This window comes from Hippocampus comes, unplaced genomic scaffold (genome assembly GCF_001891065.2).
Source record: "Hippocampus comes isolate QL1 unplaced genomic scaffold, H_comes_QL1_v1.1 scaffold953, whole genome shotgun sequence".
In the NCBI taxonomy this organism is placed as follows: domain Eukaryota; kingdom Metazoa; phylum Chordata; class Actinopteri; order Syngnathiformes; family Syngnathidae; genus Hippocampus; species Hippocampus comes.
In genome coordinates, this window is record NW_017805989.1 from 69,585 (window position 1) to 92,635 (window position 23,051).

Here is a 23,051-nt window from a genome sequence, read left to right on the forward strand (position 1 = left end):
CGAAGATGATCGTGATGGAGAAATTGCAGGCCGTCCGCTGCTGACGCACTTGTTTCCTTTTAATGATCGCGCCGGGAACACACACTGCTGCGCTTTTATCTCTGAGCGGCGATAAAATTCCAATAAAAGCGACGGGCGGTGGGCAGTTAGCGCACATGTGGACGGCTTCCCCGCAGATGAATTAAACATGAGGAAAAGCGGACGAGGTTATTCATGAGGCGTGTGAGACGACGCTTAACGCTGGTCAGCGTGATCAATATCCAGAGCAAATGCCGAGGATGTGCAGGCAATTTTGGCCATATCTCGCATTCTTCTATGACTGTCATTTCAGTGTTACTGTGATGCCTGAAAGTAAAAGCGGAATTGCTGCAAAATTTTCATTTGCTTCGAGCATGGACGATTTTGGTGCCCGCCAAAGAAAATCTCTCCATTTTAATCTGCCAAATGTTCTCTGTCGTTAAGTGTCCATAAAAATATTGATCAGCTCTCATTTTGTTAATGACAATAATAAAAGTGATGATTCAGCGCTGAAGGAGCGTTGGAAATATGGCCTTGGGAAAAAAAAAATCCCTTTAAAATAAAAATTAAAAAAATTATAATATTTAATCAACTTGTTGTCCTTTACTGAAGGAAATAAATGAAAGTGAAATTATTCATAACAAGTCCTGATCTCTCTTGCTTAATTCTTCTGAGATTTCCTTTATTTCTTCTGACTGTGCTTCCTTAAACTCGCTCCACTCTCATCGCAGCCATGTTGTTAGTGCAAGCAACGCGTGGAAGAGTGGACGCGCTTTAAGCTACGAAAGTCACAAACAAACCATGAATGAAATAGTCTTGGCAAATTCAAATCAATGTATCAAATCGATTCATTGTTTATCCCAAGTTGCGAGTTATCATGATGTTTTTTTTTTTTCTTCAGCACGTATGTCCTCGACCGACTCTTCGTTCCCTCATTTCCTCAACGTCTCGAAACGATGAAAGAGAGCGTCAGATGTTCAGAAGGCTAATCTCTACAAATGTGGGTGAGCTGTGCCCTAATTTCAACTCTAACTATCCATTTCCTGCATCCATCACAGCACACATTGGGCTTCATTCTTCTACCCCAAAGCCACTTATTACTTGTCATTTACACGGCAATCCCAACATTATTCTGTGTTTTCCTTTTCGGGAGAAAATATACACGCACTCACGGAATCCCTTCTGAAAGCGTTTGATTGCTGACGTGTTTATTTCGTACAGGTAGCGCAGTGCTAATGTTCAAAAAGCAAAGGGGAGAGACTATCAAATTTATTGTCGAGACGCTCCATTGATGTAATACATCAGCACACGGTGCCAAAGGCTCGTTCTTCTGTTTTTCGAAAGTGTGTGTGGGCGAAAGATGGCAGCGAAGTTTGATGACTAGAAATAAAATACAACATTGAAAATATTCAGAGCTTTTATTTTGAAGGCCGTATCTCCCAGCAATGCCGTAAAACCAGAAGGCACATACTCGTATTACTTACATTTGCATTAGTTGCACAAGGCCCGCATTGATGCATGTGAACACGATGCATGACCTCTCCTTCCTGTTATTTGTTGACATACAGAATTTTGGAAATGCATCCGTAATCCTCACCCCACACACACACGCACACGCACGTTCACACAAACAGGCACTGTATCTCCTCTCGAAGTCTCCGGATGTCGAGCTCAAAACAGACAGAGCCAGTTTCTTGTTTTGACGGGAGTGGCGGCGGTTAAAACACACCACACGTGTGGTGACCGTCACAACAGCCCTGTAAAGTATCCCGGCATTCCGGAGCGGACGGAATGTCCATCTTTTTCCCACCCCCTTTCGTCTTCCGCCTCTGTGACTTATGCCGCAAGTGCCAGATGATGACTTTTCCATGTGCCACTTGTCCGACAAAGTTGTGACCAAATGAAAAAAAAATAAAAATAAGGCGACATTCCGAGGAAGTTATAGCATATAAAGTACCTTTGTTTTGGATGAGTTTGGACTGATGATTGAAATGGGTGGCACAACAAAAGCACCCCGCCGAAAGGACGGTCAAACATTCCCAACGACCGGCAGAAAACATTTGGCATAAAGAAGCACAATTTCAGTCGGGGGGTGGACGAGAAGGGGGTACATGAAAGAAGGCCTTCATGAATCTCACTGACTCAAGTTTCCAACCCTTTCTGTTCTCCAACCAGTTCTCAACCTTACACACACACACACACACACATACACACACACACACACACACACACACACACTTCACACAAAGCCACATCACAGAAAACCATGTGCTGAATGTCCGTAACGAGGAATCACGTCGGGATTGGCGCTGTGTCGTAAACAATGATGGAATTCCGCCCAATGAAAACTTACAGGCTTCAGTAAAGAGCCCAGAGGTCTTTTGAAAGACAAAGAGCGAGAAACAATTATGTGTGTGTGTGTGTGTGTGTTGGGGGTGTTTAAGATGAAATGGTTCGTATCCATCCCTGGAGTCAAAGTAAACTTGGAATCTAAAGTTTCATGAAAACGATCAAAATTCAGTCCCCAAAGTCAGTTTAATTTATGACCATGACATTCAATCGTCTTGTTTCCCAAAAGTAGCCCCACCAAAAAAAAAAGTCTCAAGGACACATACCTCTTTGGCGGCAATTGAGCTTCGGGGCGTGAGTTTTAGCCAACTGCAGCGCCTTGAGAATGTTTTTTCCTTTTTGTAATTGTTTGATTGCTTATCCCATTCTATAAAATCCTACTGTATACTTTCTGTGGCATTTTTTTGTTTGGTGGTGTGCTATGACATTATCCTGATAGTAAATATGTCCCTTGGCTCACATAACCAACATACTAGACAGACAGCGACGCTAAATCATGAGAGATTTGAGTTTTTGTCCAGGCATGTGGGCGGAGCACAGCAATGGAGTGCGTGGACGAGGGGGAACGTCTTCCAGCATTTAAACACAAAAAGGGAAATAAAAAGCCCAAAATAGTTGAGCTTCCAGACGCTTGTATGGCAGAGCGATCACGATAAAAGGCCTTCATCGGGATGCAACAGGAGAGGGAGGAGGAATAGTGCAAAAAAGAAACATGCTTCTTCAGTGAAAACATCAGCGAGTAAGAATATTTCAAGGTTTTATGATGCGGTTTTCTTGTCATTCCTCAAGTTTAAAAGTCAATTGGGTTCGATTTAGATGGAGATGCAGATTCCTGGCAATGTAAAGTGGATTTATAGCAGGTTGAGAAGTACACAGCCGGATTAGGTTATGGGTTATGATTAGGTCAATGGGACATTATTCGTCCCGTGAAGCCATAAACGTCGGACAGAGCGGAGGGAGCGGAGTCTTCTCCAGGAATTGTCTCCTAATGTCTGCTTTTGCAATCATTGATTCGCCGGGCCCGGCCCGGGATTTCATTTGACCTTTTGACGGACACGGCTTGCTGAACTTGATCCTTTGCGGATTTTCCCTTAAATCTGTCCTCTATGGATAAATATTTCATCCAGCCAAATAATTGATCAATTGGGTTACAAAGATGGTTAAAAAAATTACTTTGTAAATAAATTGCCTCCAAGTTTCTGTAGTTCAGGTGGAGGTCATAGTCCATTTGCAGATTGACTTCTTATGATTCCAGTCCACCGCCTTCAACTCGGGGTAAAGATTTCAAGCCGCGGTTTGTGTTTCAGTCAGGGTTCCAAGGTAAAGGCAGAGTTTCAAATCAGGTTTCTGTTGCAAGACAAGGTTTCAAATGAGGGTTTTCAAGTCTGGTTTAGGGTTTCAAAAGTAGCGCACCCCTCTACTGGGAGGAAAGCAAACCCGCAAAGCCAACACAGAATTTACGAGAGGGAGGCAAGTGCGACTGAGCGAGGCCTATTTACTCTCACCTAGGTGGAAAGCTACCGCCACCACACTCGGGAGATTTACGACAGGGTTGACGCGACTTATTATTCCCGGTGGCTGCCGAGAATTGGATGTGGTCCTTTTGAGCGCGCACACTTTTGTTTATGATGCAGCAACCCCGGCCGCTGTGTGTGAAACCACAAACCAAAGACCGCAGACAAACCTACCTCCTGTCTCAAAGCAGTTTTCTGGTCTTTTGGGAGTCCACCCCACAAGGCCCACTCATCTCCCATGCTTGCGTGTGGGCGAAGGTGAAAGGGGGCTTCTCCGTTTGATGGATGAGCCGTGACCAATGAGAAGCTTAGCCGCAGAGATAGCGCATAAATGCTGGTGAACGTCAGGGTCATGAGAATACCTGCGATCCGTTGAGAGGCGCTTGGTATCAGCCTGGCAGCTGAGGGTTCATTGGCTCCAAAATATCCATGATGACTATGTTCACAGGAACCATGTTCCCTTCTGTTTGTGCCAGTGGGCTAATGGATAAGGCACAGTCTTCCGAAGTCTAGGATTGTGTGTTCAAGTCTCATCGAGGGTGTTGGCTTTTTGTTCTTGTTGGGTACTGTTAAAAAAAAAAAATAAAAAAATAAAAAAGTCTGTTTCAGTTGCATTTTATTAATATATTTGTGAGTTTTTGTGCCCCAGTGGCCTAATGGATAAGGCACTGGCTTCCTAAGCCAGTGATTGTGGGTTCAAGTCCCATCTGGGGTGTTGGCTTTTCCTTGGTGTTGGGTACCGTAAAAAAAAAAAAAATTGGGCTGTTTCGGTTGGATTTTATTAGTATATTTCTCAGTTTTTGTGCCCCAGTGGGCTAATGGATAAGGCACTGGCCTCCTAAGCCGGGGATTGTGGGTTCAAGTCCCATCTGGGGTGTTTGCTTTTCCTTGTTGTTGGGTACCATTAAAAAAAAGATGAAAAAAACTTGGGCGGTTTCGGTTGGATTTTATTCAACTTTTTGTCAATTTGTGTGCCCCAGTGGCCGAATGGATAAGGCACTGGCCTCCTAAGCCGGGGATTGTGGGTTCAAGTCCCATCTCGGGTGTTTGCTTTTCCTTGTTGTTGGGTACCATTAAAAAAAAGATGAAAAAAACTTGGGCGGTTTCGGTTGGATTTTATTCAACTTTTTGTCAATTTGTGTGCCCCAGTGGCCGAATGGATAAGGCACTGGCCTCCTAAGCCGGGGATTGTGGGTTCAAGTCCCATCTCGGGTGTTTGCTTTTCCTTGTTGTTGGGTACCATTAAAAAAAAGATGAAAAAAACTTGGGCGGTTTCGGTTGGATTTTATTCAACTTTTTGTCAATTTGTGTGCCCCAGTGGCCGAATGGATAAGGCACTGGCCTCCTAAGCCGGGGATTGTGGGTTCAAGTCCCATCTGGGGTGTTGGCTTTTCCTTGCGGTTGTTGGGTACCATGAAGAAAAACTTTCTCAAAAAAAAAAAAAAAAAAAAACGTCGGCTGTTTCGGTTGGATTTTATTCAAATTTTTGTAAATTTGTGTGCCCCAGTGGCCTAATGGATAAGGCACTGGCCTCCTAAGCCAGGGATTGTGGGTTCAAGTCCCATCTGGGGTGTTGGCTTTTCCTTGCGGTTGTTGGGTACCATGAAGAAAAACTTTCTCAAAAAAAAAAAAACTTCGGCTGTTTCGGGTTGATTTTACCACAACATCTGTTTGTCGCCACTCACAAGCCCTGTACTCGATGAGCAACAGGGCGCCAGCCGTAGCCTCGTTAGACACCAAGAGTCACCCTTGAAAATCAATTACAAACAGGACAGCGCTGGCGCATCTGTTTCTGCTCGGGAGTTATGCGGCACTGTCTCCTTCCTACTCTGTCGCCATTCCGACGCTTGTTCTTCTGGGATTAATGATAACACTGCAAGCCTGTGGGGCCGATTGTAAATCAGGCTGGGTGAAATGGGGCAATGACAGATATGAGTAGTGGGGAGTCTCTGTTATTCCATGAAGCCATTTTATTGGAGTGGTGGAAACGGGGGTCTCATTATAGATGCTCAGTTTTTTGGATCAGTGGACATTCCGCTCAAATCGAGTCAAGTCTGGAGGCAAAATATATGAATGCACAGCATAAGGGTTTCAAATATTGGTTTCAAGTTACGGTTTCGAACAACGGTTAGGATTTTAAAAATTTAGGTTTTCCAGCTAGGGTTAGAACTTCATGTTAAATTTGAAGCCAAGGTTTGCGTTGTAAATTAGGGTTTCAATTTTGGGTGAAGATTTAAAGACAGGGCAATGAATTAAAGAACTAGTTTGTCAAATCAGGGTTTTCAGACATTTTATGGGTTTAAAATAGGGTTTGATCAGAAGCTTTTTTTTTTCTTTCTTTTTGGGTGCCTTGGTGAAACAGCATGCCGAAGATGATTTTTGTACTTTTTATATGTTTGGGATCACAATGGCAGGCTCATCAGTGTTGGTCATGTGCAAGTGTGACAGTGCTTTGTGTGTTAGTCAGAAGACCTTGTGCACTGCATTGTGAATCTGCTTTATGATTGGTCTTCCATTTTTTAAAATGAAATCTCAACTTTCTTTGATTCAACAAACCACGTATCCACTCACCAATCATTATGTGGTTCTTTTGTGTGAACGTTTATAGCCATTTTTTTCTTCCAAGAAGCAGTGAAAGAGTGGGTAGACAGAAGCCATGCTGAGACCACCTCCGGGAGGTTAGATAAATGCAAAAGGCATCTAGGGTGGAAAGTGCCCTCACAAACTATCCATTTTTAGCGCTTTTCCACTTCATGTAACCCATCTGTTGTTGACATCCACCTCATGGAGAAAAAGTAATAAAACATTGGTGCTTTTGTCTGTTCCAACAGAAGTCAACATATACAAAAGAATAATGTACATGAAATGGAGGTTCGCAACAACTTAACGTTGCATTTGAGTTTTTTTTTTTTTTTTGTATGTTTTAAATCATTATTATTAACATTTTTGGTCACGTGTTGTTGTCTGCCCCGGAAATACTTGTCACCGCCACATCCCGAGGTCAAAATGGCGGCTCGCTACCTGTGACGGAGACTTATGATTGGTCTTCCATTTTTTAAAATGAAATCTCAACTTTCTTTGATTCAACAAACCACGTATCCACTCACCAATCATTATGTGGTTCTTTTGTGTGAACGTTTATAGCCATTTTTTTCTTCCAAGAAGCAGTGAAAGAGTGGGTAGACAGAAGCCATGCTGAGACCACCTCCGGGAGGTTAGATAAATGCAAAAGGCATCTAGGGTGGAAAGTGCCCTCACAAACTATCCATTTTTAGCGCTTTTCCACTTCATGTAACCCATCTGTTGTTGACGTCCACCTCATGGAGAAAAAGTAATAAAACATTGGTGCTTTTGTCTGTTCCAACAGAAGTCAACATATACAAAAGAATAACGTACATGAAATGGAGGTTCGCAACAACTTAACGTTGCATTTGAGGTTTTTTTTTTTTTTGTATGTTTCAAATCATTATTATTAACATTTTTTGGTCACGTGTTGTTGTCTGCCCCGGAAAGACTTGTCACCGCCACATCCCGAGGTCAAAATGGCGGCTCACTACATGTGAAGGAGATCAGGAAGAAAGCTGTTTTTCCCCTGACGAAAGAACATGTATAAGACGCAATGTAGCCGTCTTACAGGTAACGGCTTTCGAACGCGGACTGCGCCGCTGCATCTTGCTTTCCTTGTTGACATTTTGAACTCGCGCATGCTTAAAAACAACGAGGCTACCGGCGAGGTAGCTAAGCTAGTTTGCCCGATGAAGAATGTTTTGCTTGTCTGTGATTTGACCTTTTTGATGAGGTCGTCCGCTTCTGCATTGCCTTATGTTTATTAAACATAGGCTGATCTGTAACATTGGCAGGGTTTTATTGCTCTTTGTGAATGATAAGTCGCGTTAAGTAAGCTAATGATTGTTTTTCTACGGGCTTCCAGCAAAATATTGATCCAAGGGATGTTCAATAAGCGTTCAGCTGTAATTTTTTGTTATGCACCAAACTCAGAAACATCTCACACATATGGAGGCATGCAAGGAGGGATTTCAGAGTGAAGGCAAAGAGTGCTGCATCTCTTGCGCTGAGTGGTTGGTTTTAAGTGCCTGAAAGCAGGCACACATTTACTCAACAACGGGTTGCAGTTTTACATTCGATGGGAGTGCGACTTTTAAACTTTGAGCCTTCAATTCCAAAGCCAAAGTCTCAACCATTGAACTACTGCCAGTATGAATTATTGCCAGACGTTGGATAATGGTAAACTTGCGTATTTTGCAATGGCAGTAGTATTGACTGAAAATGTATTGCTCCGAAATATTACCAACCGTAACCCATGCGTTTTGGCAATTTTTAGAGTGATTGCCTCGGTGATTGCAATTAATGTAGTTTGAAAACTTGCTAAGTATGGGCAGCAAATCACTAGCAGTGATTGTGTAAATTAGCCCCACTTTTGCTTGTAGCTATGTTCTAAATGGTACCGAGGCGGTGGAGGGCGTGCACTATGGAAGCCTCAGAATGTTTTTTTTAAATGCCCTTAAAAATAAACTCATATTGATTATTTTTATCATGTAATTTGCCCATCCCTCATATAAGGACTAAGAACTGTGCTGGTTTTTGTATCATAGGTTTGTTTGGTGTCAGCTTAAAGCAGAAACTGTTGGGATGTGGTCCCCGATGCAAGCAGACAGCCCACGGCCTCGTTCTACTGCACAGGAGAGATCCGTCACACTGGATGACCTATCAGCACCTCAACTTCCTCAAACGCCAGGTAACTCTTTGTAGGCACAATCATTACTTTGGATGGATACATGAATCAATATTATTAGATTTTTCTTCCTCTTTCTTCTCAGTATGTGACAAAGAACCTGAGTGCGCTTAAGCAGCGTGCCGTCCCCAAGCGGGCAGCAGCGCTTGCCGACGTGGACGAGAACGACCGCGATGAGAATCGGGTCCAGAGAATCCCGACCATTGAGCCCGCGGTGGAGGAAGTATCGACCTCGGCGGTGGCTCGGGAAACATCCAACAATATGACGACGTCGGACGAGACACCGCACTTGCAGGTGGAGACGGATGAGGCACGAGAGGCGCGTCTGGACGGACAGTGGAAGCCACTGAAAGTGGAAGTGGGTGACCTCCCTGATATCTATGCTCGACTCACCAAAATCAAACTCACGGGTAGGAGACTGTCGACGGCCAAACGATTGGAAATACATGTTCGCTATGTACGAGGTCAAATGATGCTTTGCTTTTCAGCACTTGTGGTCACGACGGCGGCGGCTGGTTATGCCATGGCGCCAGTGGCCTTTGATCCTGCCATCTTCTTTGCAACATGTCTGGGGACAGGACTCGCCTCCGGTGCCGCCAATTCCATTAACCAGGTGAGCTTGTATGAATGCAACAAGCCTATTGTGCATTATCATACAGATAGGTATGGGTGATAGGGCCTTAAAATAAAATGTCCATTTTTATTTTTTTTTTTTTATCCTCCGCAAAAATCTGATTAATTTTTCCTTTTTTTACCATTTGCTTATTATAAAAGCAAATCACACTCACAAGTTTGGATTTTTATATTTTCTGTAATGTGCTATATTTTCTCCTGAAGCCAAACTGGTTTTAAAACATGTTTTAAAATCATGAATGTAAAAACCATCTAATCATAAGGACGCATATGTGGAAACGGCTAAAAACAGTTATAAAACAAATGGTCCTGGCAAATAAAAGTAAACTTAATTTTAAAAATGAAATGATGAACTGCACAATCGTTTTTCCGTCGGCTTCTGAGTTGTCGTCATGCTTTAAATTATTTCACTTGTCAAGCAATGTTAATGTGAGGTTTAATTTTTTCAGGGTGTGTGAGAATCGCGAAAAAGACTTCGTCAGTGAAAATAATGTTCGAATGAATCGGAAAGGGTATAGTATGAAATGAATTAATTGAAAATGGTTTCAGCAATCCGAGATATATAAGAAACCGTAAAATATATTCCGACGTTTGTATGTTTTTTTTTTTTTTTTCCTTGCAATAACATTTTGTCACACTGATTTGTTTTTGGAAGGCATTCAAAGGAGAATTTTTCTTTTCCCATGCCTTTTTTTTTTGGTTTGTTTTTTTTCCTCAGGACAAATGTAGCTATCAAGAATCCCATCTGTAATGCTTTGGCCACAGAACTTCTCTATTTTCGTGGGTGGAAAGAATCGCACAGCTCTGGTGCGGATGATGTTGCCCTACAACGTGAGTTTGGCCGCTGCAGGTGTTCCGGCCGTCGTCACCTTGCAGTCTGGCTGCGACGTGAGCTAATTGGATAATTGAGTTAGACCAGAGTTTCAAGCCGGTGTCTAATAGACCCTCGAGGTGGGGGACGTGTAAGGGCACCCCCGCCGTGTAATTCCAAACCGAGTCAGTCTCGCTGTGTTTGCTTTGGTGCGCGTTGGAGCGGGCTCGTCTTGTGTCATTTCTCTTTTCCTGTTTTCTTTTGTGTCTGCGCGTCGTCTCCCGCCGCGAGGCCCGGCGCGCATGTACGAGCGAGCCCCCTTAAGCCCCCGCTGCCTGGCCACTCTAAACTGTGTTTCTGTTCAAGCGTGCATTATTTACGCTGCTGCTTTTCTGCCTTTTGGGCAGTGCCATCGTCTCGACAGGGAGTCCTTTCATTGGAGCAGTTGTCACGGTGTCCACGGATATAAGAATAGCGAGTGTTGAGGTACCACAATGACTGCTCTTATTATCGTTCTCTACTTCGTGACCATCTCGTAATGACACTTTTTGTTTTTTTGTTTTTTTATGATCGCAGCCACCATTATCACCAATGGCATTGTTACTGTAAAAGTGCGTCGCTGTGGTCACTGGAACCTGTTGCGGCTGCCTTTGGTACCAACAAAGCCACGGGCAATGTATCGCTGCTTTCAGACAATTTCTCCAAATGGCCTCCAGAATGTAATAACACGCAGCGTTGTGTGGGCGTTGCACATAGCGGTGGCCATCTTTTGTTTTGGCTTAAGGACATCTTTCCATTGCAAGGGAGGGGGTTGGGGCGGGTTAAGCTTTAAAGGTCAAGAACATGCGACATATTCGCCAAATGGCCGACTCAATTCCGAGGCGTTTGCTTCCTTGCGCAGATGCCGCGCTTAAGACGGTGTTTTCCTCGAGCATATCTAAAACAAAAGAGCTCGCTGATCTTTGACTCGGAACACCTTTTGATGCTCGCGGCTTCATCGAGGACGCACGGAGAGTCCTTTTTTTTGTTCTAATTGCCGTGCAAAGAGGACTCCTCGAAGGCCTCCCTCCCATTGCGGATGAATATTTAACGAGGCCGCCTTGTTTTAGGCTTAATTTATTTAAAGCCTTTTTTGTCTTGTGTCCATTTGAACTCCCGCAGCCTCAGATGCCAGACAGATGCTGTGCTCTGATAAAGACAAAAAAAAATAAAATTCAAAATAAGCGCCCGCAGCAAGGGAAAGGGTTAGCTGCAGTACCATATGAGCAAGGGCACCGCTAATTGGACGTCATGGGCAAGATGTTAATGAGTTACACCGTTTAACTAGCATCCATTCAGCAAGTTATTTTCATGGAGATGACTTTTTTCCTCTGATGTGGTTTTCAACAGCTTGCCGACCATTTTTGATGCATTAAACTGGATTACTAAATACCAATAATAGTTTTTTTCTGTCAACCCAGGGCAGATTCGATTGACATGGCTGAAAATGACTTGACACAAATAATCCCGTCTTTGCTACACAGATAAAGGTCGATGTCACGAAAGATGACCTCAGCGTGTCATTATTTCCTGTCAAGATGGTTGGCCGCAAGCTTGTTAGGGCAAATGCGTCACCGTCATGTGCTCTGCTTCCGCTGGGAAGCTTTACAGACAGGTGGAGGCCTCTTGTCCCGCCTCGGTGATTGGCCTTTTATTTAAGGACAAAAACACTGTGATTACGGGCCTCTCGTCTGAAATGCCGACGCAAGCCAGACTTGAGTCAGAAGGGGGAACGGCCCCGCTGAGCGGCGCCTAACACCAGTGTACCTTTCGGCACCTCTGCTGCCGTTTTTGGCAGCAGCTGAGTAAATGTCCCGAAACAAAGCGGGAACGCGTCGTGCTGTGTTTGTTGTCTTTTGCTGTCTTTTCAGCGGGTAATGGAAAAAAAAAAGAAATGAAGGTGACATTTGAGAACTTTGACAGATTGTCGGCGTATTTTACTGCATGTGTCAGGCTTTTGAGCTGTATTTGTGTCGTCCTTGCAGGTTGTTTTGATGTTTTTAAATTATGAGTAAAAGAAAAATGCTTTGCTGTCTCATTGTAAGGCCTGATAATTCTTTTTTTTCCCTAAATTTAGCATATCATGAGTCGATCCACAAAATAATCAAAAACATTTATGTAGCAGCAGCCATTTTCAGAGGTCTTTCAGATTCTCCTAGAGTTTGTAGTGTACAGTCATTCAAAGTCTTGTATTTGCGTTTTTTTTTTGGGGGGGGGCTGCGATTAAGCTCTGCGTTATGGTTCGAGAAATAGGTGCTCTTGTGATTTTACGGAAGATAAAGAACGAATTTTATGCGGAATGCTAATATTTGGGTCATCTTCATTTTATGTACGCATTTGCATACAGTTGCATTTCAACTCCCGCCCCGCTTTTTTTTTTTTTTTTTTTTTTGTTTAAAGGCAGGTCAACCTAAGGGAAGCAGCGGCTCTAAAACGTGTGAATAATTGACAAAAGCAGACCTGCTCGTGCAAGCGATGCCCGCGAGACAACAGCACACGCTCATTTCCAGCATTTCACTTCAGGAAAATCAAAGTGCGCTGCATCCAAGTTTGGCATGCTCCATTTATGCAATTAGCCCTTGTTCTCGGTTTAATCATGCATTCAATTTCACCACGTCTCCTGTGCAAAAATAACCTGACATTTGTTATTATTAAATTTTTTTCGACCCCTTTGGATACAATTCAAGGGTCATTTACCTGCCTACACGCCGAGCTCACCGTGCACATCAGTGCTTTTAACACACGTTGGTTATTCTAGTCGAGGTTGCCATTCATTGTCCTCCCACTCGGCTGTAATCGTGTTGCAAGAGCAGTGCGTGCGCGCGTGTGTCCACAGAGGAGGGCGTGGAACGCTTTGTTTGTGTTGCTTCTGTGGATGAAATAGTTACCCCGTGTGTGTTTGTGCTAAGATCTGACTGTATATTGTGGTTTCCAACACACGTGATGCTCCTTTTTCCTATTATCTCTTAAAGGTTGCCCTGTAATTTGTGCGTAAGTGGGCCGGAGAAGCCCCTTCAAGGGTAATAGCGGCCCTTCGGGCTGACTGCTCTTGTGTGGATTTGGTTAAAAGCATTTGGTCGACGACGATATACCAAGATATAGACGCAGTATTTTGTCCTCGCCCTATTTTCGTCGGGACAATCATGAATTTTCTCAACACGCCCCGTCGGACCAAGGCAATCAAATCCCTCGAAATATGACACGGTTGCTATGGGCCCAGGCAGATTCTCCGACCTCCTGACCGCCGCCGTTAGCGACTGCGACGCTCCGATCGGCATGAAGGGCCTGGCAGCGGTTCAGCTGGCGCACTCTCGATTAACCGCAAGAGTACAGGACGCGGTGAAGTGCTCGAGTCTCCTCATGTTAGTCGGGCAATTAATGACAGCCCTGCTGAGGAGCGCTTGCTTCACTTGTGGAAATATAGCCAGCAGGATGGAGATTTTGTCGAAAAAGAAAATAGACTAAAATTAGAACATTCGTCTTTCCACCCCCTCTTCCATCTGATCAAGGCAATCTTTGTTTTTATATCCAGTCAATCACATAAGGAAAGTTTTTGGCGTGAGGCTTAAAATAATAGAACTTCTATTTTTGTGTGATGTCGCCGACCGCGGGGAATAAATTATGTCGCAGTGTGTTACGCATACCGAGCGTGTCTTATCATCGTTTCTGTCAGTTCTGTTGCACTAAGAATAGTTCTTGTTCGTGCATGACACGCAAACGTGAATTTCAGCATGTCCGTTTTTGTGTTTCTATTGAAATATTTGTCTACCCAGATTATGCACGTGACCGTTTGTATTGCTGCTAGCTCTGAGTCACCAATTCTGGGTGAAAGCGGGATCGGAAGAAAAGCAAGTGCAAAACACAACTTGGATGCTTTTTATTTTCTTGATGGAGAATTTTGTTCGTGTAATTTCTCAGGCGTTTGAATGGCAGAGTCAAGGGCCAAGTGACAACGGATCCGCTGATACGATGCTGCTTGACTGACAGCGTTCGCTAAATGACCAAAATACTCTGTCAATTTTATTTTTGTAATTATTTTACCTTCTAGCTGAATGAAGACACATTTACGATGCTTTAATACCTTTTTGAAGGCCACATTTGGCTCATGCTGATCTCGTCACACGAAATTCTAAAACAGTATTTACAATGTCCCAATTTTTACGTGGGCAGTGCAACTATGACCCTCTTGTGAAATACATTTTGTTGTTAGTTTAGTGTCTGGCTCATGCTGATCTCGTCACACTAAGTTCTAAACCAGTATTTACAATGTCTCAATTTTCTTTTTTTTTAAAGGATGACTGTGGCCTTTTGATGGTTTGGATACTCCCCCCCCCCCCCAATACCATATAAAATGCAAGCGAAAACTGTTGGAATTTATTGGGTTTCATTTCAAGCCACACACAGATTATGACCATGACAGACGTTAAATCATAACTTGTGATTTACAGTCAAAATAATAACGGCACCCTTAAAAAATAAAATAAAATATTCAGCTCAACCCTTTAACGGTCTCATCATTTTTACTATTGGGCTGGATTTGTGGAACGTGGTTTGGCATCATTTTACGGCGCACACTCAAAAGCTGTCGCTGCTGATGCGCTGACTTTTTCCCTCTCCAGTCCAAACATGTGGGCCGTGCCAGAAGGAGCAAATTCCTTGGCCATTCGGAGTTTTCCGGTCTCAGCCTGGCAAACGAGGGCGTTTCGATGCGATTCGCGTGCAGTCTTGGACCCGTCCGCTATCCCCAACGTGTCAAATCACCCGGTTGAAGAATGTGTGTGTTTTCGTGGACATAAACTACGCAGGTGTACGCGACGTGCGGTACGAAAGGCTCTCAACTGTCTCGGGGTGCAGCTGAGTGTTTAGATGTTCTGTCGGCAGCTGCTTCTCTTTTTACGGATATCCGAGAGGAGTGCAGGCACTAAAGGCCTCACGGCCGACGCTTTGTAGATAAAAACACGACATGCTAAGGGAACGCAAATAGCTATTAATTGGCCGATGGTGCTGCCATTCAATAATATTAATTTCGACTCGGAAAAATTGTTGACTTTTCACCTGAAGAATTCTTTTTGTTCATCGCGAGACCGTCCGCAGACTTCATGATTCATTCATGAGTTTTGATGTTTTATGGATCCTCTGTAAGGAGATGGCGCATCGTCGGCGTCCCGTCAGCGTGTCCACAGGGGGGACGGCGAGCATTTAGCTTCCTCGGTGGCGAAATGAGCTGTCAGGCTTCTGTCAAAAATGATTCGAGATGACACTCCTACTAGGCAGGGACGGCTACGGGTGACACAGGAGTCACACTCTTGGCATGGGAGTAGCGGTTACAAAAAAAAAAAAAAATCGCAGCTTAATTTGATTGATCTCAAGCCTCTCCCGACGGTAAATGTTTAGGTCTGTTTGATCTGCCGTTGAAGCAGCAGCTCCCTTTTCAAATCACCTCAATGCAGCCTTGTTCTCTGCCGTTTTTGCGTCGAGTGTCTGTTTGGGTTCATCGTGTTCTCGCCCGTCAGAACCGTTGAAGCGACTTGTCACGAGTTGCTTAATCTGAGTAAATCTCTCTGGTGCTTGTTTGCGCAGCGGCCGATCAGAGGGGGCCCGCGTTTAGAGTCGAAGCCTTGAACAAGGCGGCCCCTTTGAGAGCCGTTGCCGCTTTTCTCCAGTAGATTTGGCTCATCAAACAGATGATGTCCTGACAAGCGTCGACGCTGTCCCGATTGTTTTGTTTACCGTAGGCCTGAACACCTGCACATGCTTCAAACGAGTCAATAGGAACGCCGTGTTTGGACCGCCGGATGTTTCTGGGAGCCAAAGCCTTCCAGCTGCTCGGCTGTGTGGCAGTTTTCTTGTGCACGCACGCTGCCTTTACTGTCGGTGGTTTAATTGTTCAAATAACTTTGGAATTGAACTTTGTGGTTCCAAAAAGACAAAAACAAAAAGCACTTGGTTTTCAACACACACAAGAAAAAAAAGCACACCACAATAAACTTTGTTCAAATGTTGTCATTGACGTTAAAACTATTGTGCATCAACAACAAAACAAACAAACAAAAAAAGGCAAATCGCATAGGAGACAGCCATTTTGTATTGGAACTGATAAACGCGCTTGTCAAAATGATGGTACCGGTAATTACAGCCAGCCATTTTCAGGAGCCCCTTCATCCTACCATGTGAAAATATTTTTTTAAATATAAATAAATGTGTACCTGGGATTGAATGTCTGGATTCTTGCGGCATAATATCTGTCATTTTGGCAGTGAATGAGTTAATGGTCCCAGATGTTAGAATTGACTTGGCCAGCTATTCTAATCGACGTTTTCCCCTTCACTAATAATAAAGGCAAATGACAATGCCATTATTCGAAACAAATTCAATCCCCCCGGGATTTACTTTATTTTCTCTTGATACCAAACAAGCTGTAAAACATTTCTTTTTCACAGCACGTTGTTTGTTTTATTTTTTTTCGTCATCATGAACTTATCGACATAATGTATCAACAGAAATAATGCTTCCTCTGGTGGGGGGGAGTCACAAAAATCACTTTTGTCATGACTTAATTGTGGAATTTTCAGGGACATCCTTATTATCTTCAAAGCTTTTGTGACACGCGCGTGTAGGAAGAGTCCGTCACGCAGTCTGTTATCAATGGACCTCTGCTGCGAGGTCTTGGATCACGTTCAGATGTAATAGCTCAAAGGATCTTCTGATCTTCTTTTAACTTCCCGCGCCGCCTGTTTTCTGTCCTCGTCTGCGACGTAATTGTCATTACACTTGCGTGTATTACGTGTACGGGGTGTGCGTTTTAAAAGAACAGACTTCGCTCTGGCTTTTTTTTTTTTTTTTTTCGCTGACATCATTGTTTTGATGGCTTGTTTTAAGACGACTTAAAAGTGTACATTAATTTTAAGTGTACATAGACGTGCACGTATGCAGCAAGACACCCGCCGCAGTTGAGTCTTTTCCTGGGGTAGTAAACTGTTCCGAAATCATTTTAAAGTTCGAAACATCAAAGTTGAATTCTTGAAATTGAAATTGCCAACACGCAAATGGAGCAAATATTCCAGCGCTGTCACAGTTACAGTGTGACACACAGTGGGGGTGGTGTCGGGCGGAAACAATGAAAATGGGCTGGGCGGCTGGCTGATGCGAACCAGATGGGCTTGGTTGGCTTTAATGACGAAATAAAAGTCCAAAAGTGGACAGAGAGAGAGTGGAGAGGACGGCAAAGATGGTGGATTGACTTTGTCATTGTCTTCATATTGATCGAGTTCATTCGAGAGACCGTTGACACTTTTCTTTGACAACCTCATTCATCAAATGTTTTGCTTTAGCATCACATCTGCGTTGCATGGAGTTGATCAATTTTTGTTCGCTGTGAACTGCTATTCCAGGCCAGCACGAACATTGTTGTGTTTCACGTCGCGATAATACGATTGGTCAGCGAGCCGATGGTGTCGTCCGCGGGACATCTAAGTGGCGACTGTCCCGCGTGAGGCCTCGTTTCAGAGCCGTTCTGCTCCGACGCTTCTCTCCCGACGCATTTCCTGACCCAGGAAATCGAATTAACACCTCCGCCCCGGCCGCCAGGTCCCACGGCCGCGTATGCAGCTGTGCGATCGGAACGCAACATTCAAAGCACCACCATTGTGGGTGTGTGATGTATTTTAGTGCCCTGGCTATTTCTGCAATAGCTCGGGAATCTGCCGTATGCCGAACGTTGTCAAACGGTCGTTGAAAAACGCACCGTCTGACTGATGTACACACTGTTGATAAAATGTCTGCAGGCAGCAGCTTTTAAAAGAAGAGTCGGCATTTTTTTTTTATGTCGATATTCACACTCGCTTGATCTGTTTTCTTCATTAGTCCTCGGCCGTTATGAGGAAAGCAAACACACACGTGCGCGCGCACAATAGCTAGTTCCTGTATTTAAGCACCCCATGTGTTTGCGTTTTAGTCACACATTGCCAATCTCGTGGGAGCACTTTAAAGCGTTCTCCAGAGCGGACCATAAAACGGGAGTATAAGTAGTTTTTCCACAGAGTATCCCACAACACTCACACACACACTCACACACATCACCAGCATCACCTCCCACCCAACAGCCTCCACCTACCACCTTGAGGCCATTTAGACTTGAGTGTAGGGTGAGCTGTAAGCAGCCTGATGCCACTTAATTGTTTGGAAATATAGCCCGCCGAAGTCAGTTTCGTTTAACGGTGTGATATTTAGTGGGCGTATGTATAAGAGAAGACCCTCCCAAAAAAAAAAAAAAAAAAAGGCTCCGGAACTCAGGGCCCGTAATGACACAGGAAGTTTGTGGATCAAAGATTTTGGCAATTCGGGGAGCACTTCAAGGACAAACTGTCTACATTTTGTTTGATCGCAACCGACTTTGAACCACGTGTACTCGATAGATGGGCGACAGACGGCAAGTTACATTCGAATACTGCCTTTTTCATTTCAGGGGAGTGTAGCAGCAGCAGTTTGACGAGTGACCGTAAAACAGGCAAACTCTTAACTGGTCACCTCCACAAATTCACAGCTTGACCTTTCATGTCCTCCCTTCTCGAGGTTATCGGCACTAAAAATAACACTTGAAGACATGTCGCCCGAATGTAAATAAATGTTGCTGGAAGAGGCAGAGTACGGCTGCACTGTGTCAACGTAAGTGACAGTCGCCGACTGCTGTTTGGAGAGGGGGGCCGGGGGGGGTGACGGGTTGTACCACTTCCGCTGTATATGTATACTGTATACACACACATCCCAGTGTAGTGTTGGTGCGTCCGATGCAACTCTCCACTTTTGTGTTTGTCTCTGCAGTACTTTGAGGTGCCTTTTGACTCCAACATGAACCGAACCAAGAACCGTCCACTAGTTCGAGGACAGATCAGGTACCGTCCTCTGACTTGTTGTTGTTTTCCGCGAGGCTCGCACAGCTACTTACAGTCGAACCTCGTTACAACGTACCTTGAGGGACAAAACCAATCTGTATGTTCTAACTAGTTCGTCGTAACCATTTCCAATAAGATGGCCGCCAACGACGATGCATAATACAGTATGAACAGTAATAGATGTAAAAACATGTCAATGAAACGAGTCGATCAGTAGCGTTGCTAGGCAACGGAGCGGAACATGTACATTTTGTTCATAAGCAAGGTCGCGGCGGCAGTCAGCTTCCCACTGTTTGCTGTAACGAAGGCCTTTTCATTATTTGGTGGCGAAAATCTGCTCCTTCAATCGAAGTTATAAAGGTGTTTGTTGTCAGCAAAATTGGCAAATGGAAAATGAGTTGCGTGAAATTGGGACTCTGAAATGTGAATGAAAACGTAAACGGGGTACGTTGAAAAGAGGTTCGATTGTATTTTTGAAAAATGTGAATAATTTGCACTGTGAAAGTATGAGTTTGATAGTAAAGGAACCGCTGGTCATTTTGGCACTTGGCAACTCGATTCAAAAAGAAAAAAAATTAGCAGAGGTTCTTTGGTCTGTAGATGGCAGAAGTGCCCTCTTATCTCACAAGTAGTGATTTTGTTGGGGGGGGGGGGGAATCAAAGAACAAGTGTTGATTTTGGCTCTGGCTCCAAACATCACTGGCACCAGTTCATTGTCAAAAGGAGGAACCATGTCACGTCAGGATCCTCATTGCCTCGCGGCTGCTAAACAAAGTCTCATTTGTGCATTATTTTTTGTTTATTTTGACGTTGCCCACGTGACATCATCAAAGCCACCTCAGCCCGTGTGACGCAATTCCCCCATCCCTTCCTTGAAGCCCACTGATCCACAGCCCACTTGCCTGCCCCCCCACTAAGGCCACACAAAACACCACTAATTACATTAATGCATCCGCCACCACAAAAAAAAAAAAAGCAAATTTGCGTTTCATTTTGAAGAAGAAAGCTCCTCAGTTTGATCAAGATGTGAATCTGCACTCTCTAATTTATGGAGGGTCTCGCGGCAAACGTGGAGCTGCTTTCAATATGAGCGAAGGGGATGAAAAGGAGAATGTGGAAGACTTCATCCGGTTTAAAGGCTTTTTTTTTCTGCCTTCTGGTTTTGATCTTCAGCGTGTTGTCGATGTTTCCGGCCTAAAACTCTTATCAGATGAGCTTCCTTTAAGCCTCCTGTTTGGCGACGCTTTGCTGACTCTCGTGTGTGTGTGTGTGTGTGTGTGTGTGTGTGTGTGTGTGTGTGTGTGTGTGTGTGTGTGTGTGGGGGGGTGGGTGTGTGTGTGTGTGTGTGTGTGTGTGTGTGGGCGGGGGTACTAACTCACCTGACGCTCCTCTTTTTCTCCATTACTATCGTATTCAGCCCTCTTCACGCCGTCGCCTTCGCGTTGGCGTGTGGCGTGCCCGGCGTGGCGCTGCTGACCTACGCCGTCAACCCTCTGACGGGCTTCCTGGGAGCCCTCAACATTTTGCTCTACACGTGTTGCTACACGCCGCTCAAGAGGCTCACCATCGCCAACACGTGGGCAGGTTCCGTGGTGGGCGCCATACCCCCTGTCATGGGCTGGACAGCCGCCACGGGCTGCTTGGACCCAGGTAGCCACCAACCATTTGAGAATGTTGCCAATTATGTTTTTGCTATCGAAAGTGTCAGAATGGGATGCCTTGCAGCAAGCATATTCAGTGGCGTCTGGTCACACACCAAGCCCCGCCTCTTCCTCTCTGCAGGTGCGCTGCTGCTGGGTGGCATCCTATACAGTTGGCAGTTCCCACACTTCAACGCGCTCAGCTGGAACCTGAGGGAGGACTACTCGCGCGGCGGCTACCGCATGATGTCGGTCACGCACCCGGCAATGTGCCGGCGCGTTGCCCTGCGGCATAGCGCGGCACTTGCGGGCCTCGCCGCCGCCGCGCCTGCGTTGGGCGTCACCACGTGGACCTTTCCACTGGTGTCGCTGCCCATCAACGCGTACATCACTCTACTCGCCTTCCGATTCTACCGGCGGGCCGACCGCGCCAGCGCCCGCAAGCTGTTCTTCTGCAGCCTGTGGCACCTGCCCATGCTCCTGCTACTTGCGCTCACATGCAAGAAACCTCGCGACGATGACCCCGCTAGCACAAGCTAACACAATCACTTGATGGATTCATCGTTTTTTTACCCCAAAAAGGCCTCAGTGTCTCCACTGTAAATATGTATTTATTTATGGGGGCCAAGCACTACCTCTCTTATAAGGCGGGGATGTCAAACTCAAGGCAGCCCACACATCAAAGGTAGGCCATCTTGAAACCTTTAACTGTACAGGAAATGTTTCATTAACATTTAATCATGATCAACTGTCATATGACCTTAATCAGTTGAAAATGATCTTGTTAAAAACAATAAAACCACTTCACTGTTAAACGTGAAAACACTCTACCTTTTGATTACAAGTGGCAAACATATGGCGCCGATTTAGCTGGCAGCATGCACAAGGAGGCAGCAATCGCTGAAATGCACCATCGAACACGATCCAAGCCGTCGTCCTTTTTTCAAAACACTTCAAGAAACCACCGCCTTTTAATTACCAGAGACTAGCTCGTGGCAAGCACAAGAAGTTGATCAAGCAGTCTGCATCATCACTTCAATGCTTTATTTGTTTGGAATCCCCATTCAACAGATCGACTCAACCGGGGTGGTTTAAGATCCATATAGTCCTTTGCAGAAGAAGTTATTCAAAAGACTGCCTTTTTAAATCACCAGTGAGTAGCTAGCGGATCGCATCAGAGGCCAACAGCGGTCACATGTTTGCTCAGTGCTTCAACAGATGGGCTCAAATGCTCAACGCTGGTCACTCGAGATCCAAATCTAAGTCCTTTGCGCATAACAAGCACATATGCACCTTCACTGTTTTTTATTGTGTAGATTGGATAAAACCATAATGTTGATTCATCGCGTTTTGAAGAGACAAAGATGTGAAAAGAGTGCTTAAAACACCCACCCAACTGGCTGAAATTTTAATCATCTTAATTTAACAATACTACCCCGGCACCTGTTAGTCAACACAAGCACCCCTTTCCGCCCTGTCGGGCCAAGTTTTTGGTGTTTGGTTACATCGCTATCGTTGCCCATCCCGCCGCCATAAAAGGTTGGGACGTGGTAAAGGGAAGTGGGGGGGTGGTCCAAGTTTTTTTTTTTTTTTTTTGTCCAAGGCCGCCGGAGCTGTGGCGTCCTCGTAAAGTGCCCAAGCGGATCTGGAGTTTTATCCGAGAGGGTGAAAGGGGATTGAGCGGGCCAGCTGTTTCATCCGAAGAACAAGAAGACGGAAAAACACCCGACCTGCTCAGGGATCTGATGTCACTCAACTTGGCCTAAACATTTATTTGCCTTTTTTTCTTCTTTGTCATCCGTGTGGAACTCAACATTATAGCTCAGCTTTTATTAGCCGCATGCTAACTGGAAGGTAAGTAATACAGGAATGTCGGCATCCTGTGGAGAAACCAAGAATCCTGTAATACCCATAATACATTACATAAAAACAACATTGTCAAATATTTTGATGGAAAAACCTCTCAGTTTGCCTCTTTGGTAAATTGTTAATCTACCATCAGCGTTCTTTTTTTAATTGTTGGTGAGAGTTTTACACTTTCTCTTGACGTGACAAGCTGAATTACAATGAAATAGGGATATCAAACGGAAAACACTTCACGTTTGTTTTGTATGATGATAATCTTTCTGCTCATAGTATATATATACTTCATGTGTATATATATATATATATATTTCTTAAATTGTAGATTCCAGTTATGTTCAAGATTCATTGCAAAAACAACTGTCGTTTTTTTATGACCGGAATAAAAATTTTAATTCAGCAGTCATACTTTTAAGTTGTTTTTTTTTGTGCTACAAATTCTTTCCTAGATGAAAAGAAAATTATTTTTGACAACACAAAAAAATGACATGAGCAAGTAACACATTTTTTAAAACCGTTCAAATGTCAAGATAGAAAGGT

The 23,051-nt window shown here is 44.4% G+C and overlaps 1 protein-coding gene and 6 non-coding genes across 8 annotated transcripts; all 7 read left to right on the forward strand.

Annotated features, from left to right (window-relative positions):
• The first annotated feature begins 915 nt into the window (after window positions 1-915).
• cox10 (cytochrome c oxidase assembly factor heme A:farnesyltransferase COX10) lies at window positions 916-21,473 on the forward strand. 2 transcript variants are annotated; one of them, XM_019891994.1, is made up of 7 exons: window positions 916-1,022; window positions 8,495-8,637; window positions 8,720-9,044; window positions 9,123-9,247; window positions 18,938-19,008; window positions 20,426-20,658; window positions 20,791-21,473. In XM_019891994.1, exons 1-7 carry the CDS (start codon window positions 992-994, stop codon window positions 21,186-21,188), a joined length of 1,326 nt encoding a protein of 441 aa, XP_019747553.1. In that variant the 5' UTR covers window positions 916-991; the 3' UTR covers window positions 21,189-21,473. The 2 variants fall into 2 exon arrangements, with proteins under 2 accessions (XP_019747553.1, XP_019747554.1); XM_019891995.1 differs by lacking the exon at window positions 916-1,022 and adding an exon at window positions 7,384-7,517.
• trnar-ccu (transfer RNA arginine (anticodon CCU)) lies at window positions 4,524-4,596 on the forward strand. Its single transcript has one exon. It is a non-coding gene; the product is annotated as a tRNA-Arg (tRNA).
• On the forward strand, window positions 4,686-4,758 carry trnar-ccu (transfer RNA arginine (anticodon CCU)). The gene has a single exon. It is a non-coding gene; the product is annotated as a tRNA-Arg (tRNA).
• On the forward strand, window positions 4,855-4,927 carry trnar-ccu (transfer RNA arginine (anticodon CCU)). The gene has a single exon. It is a non-coding gene; the product is annotated as a tRNA-Arg (tRNA).
• Window positions 5,024-5,096, forward strand: trnar-ccu (transfer RNA arginine (anticodon CCU)). Its single transcript has one exon. It is a non-coding gene; the product is annotated as a tRNA-Arg (tRNA).
• trnar-ccu (transfer RNA arginine (anticodon CCU)) lies at window positions 5,193-5,265 on the forward strand. The gene has a single exon. It is a non-coding gene; the product is annotated as a tRNA-Arg (tRNA).
• trnar-ccu (transfer RNA arginine (anticodon CCU)) lies at window positions 5,382-5,454 on the forward strand. Its single transcript has one exon. It is a non-coding gene; the product is annotated as a tRNA-Arg (tRNA).
• Window positions 21,474-23,051: the final 1,578 nt, after the last annotated feature.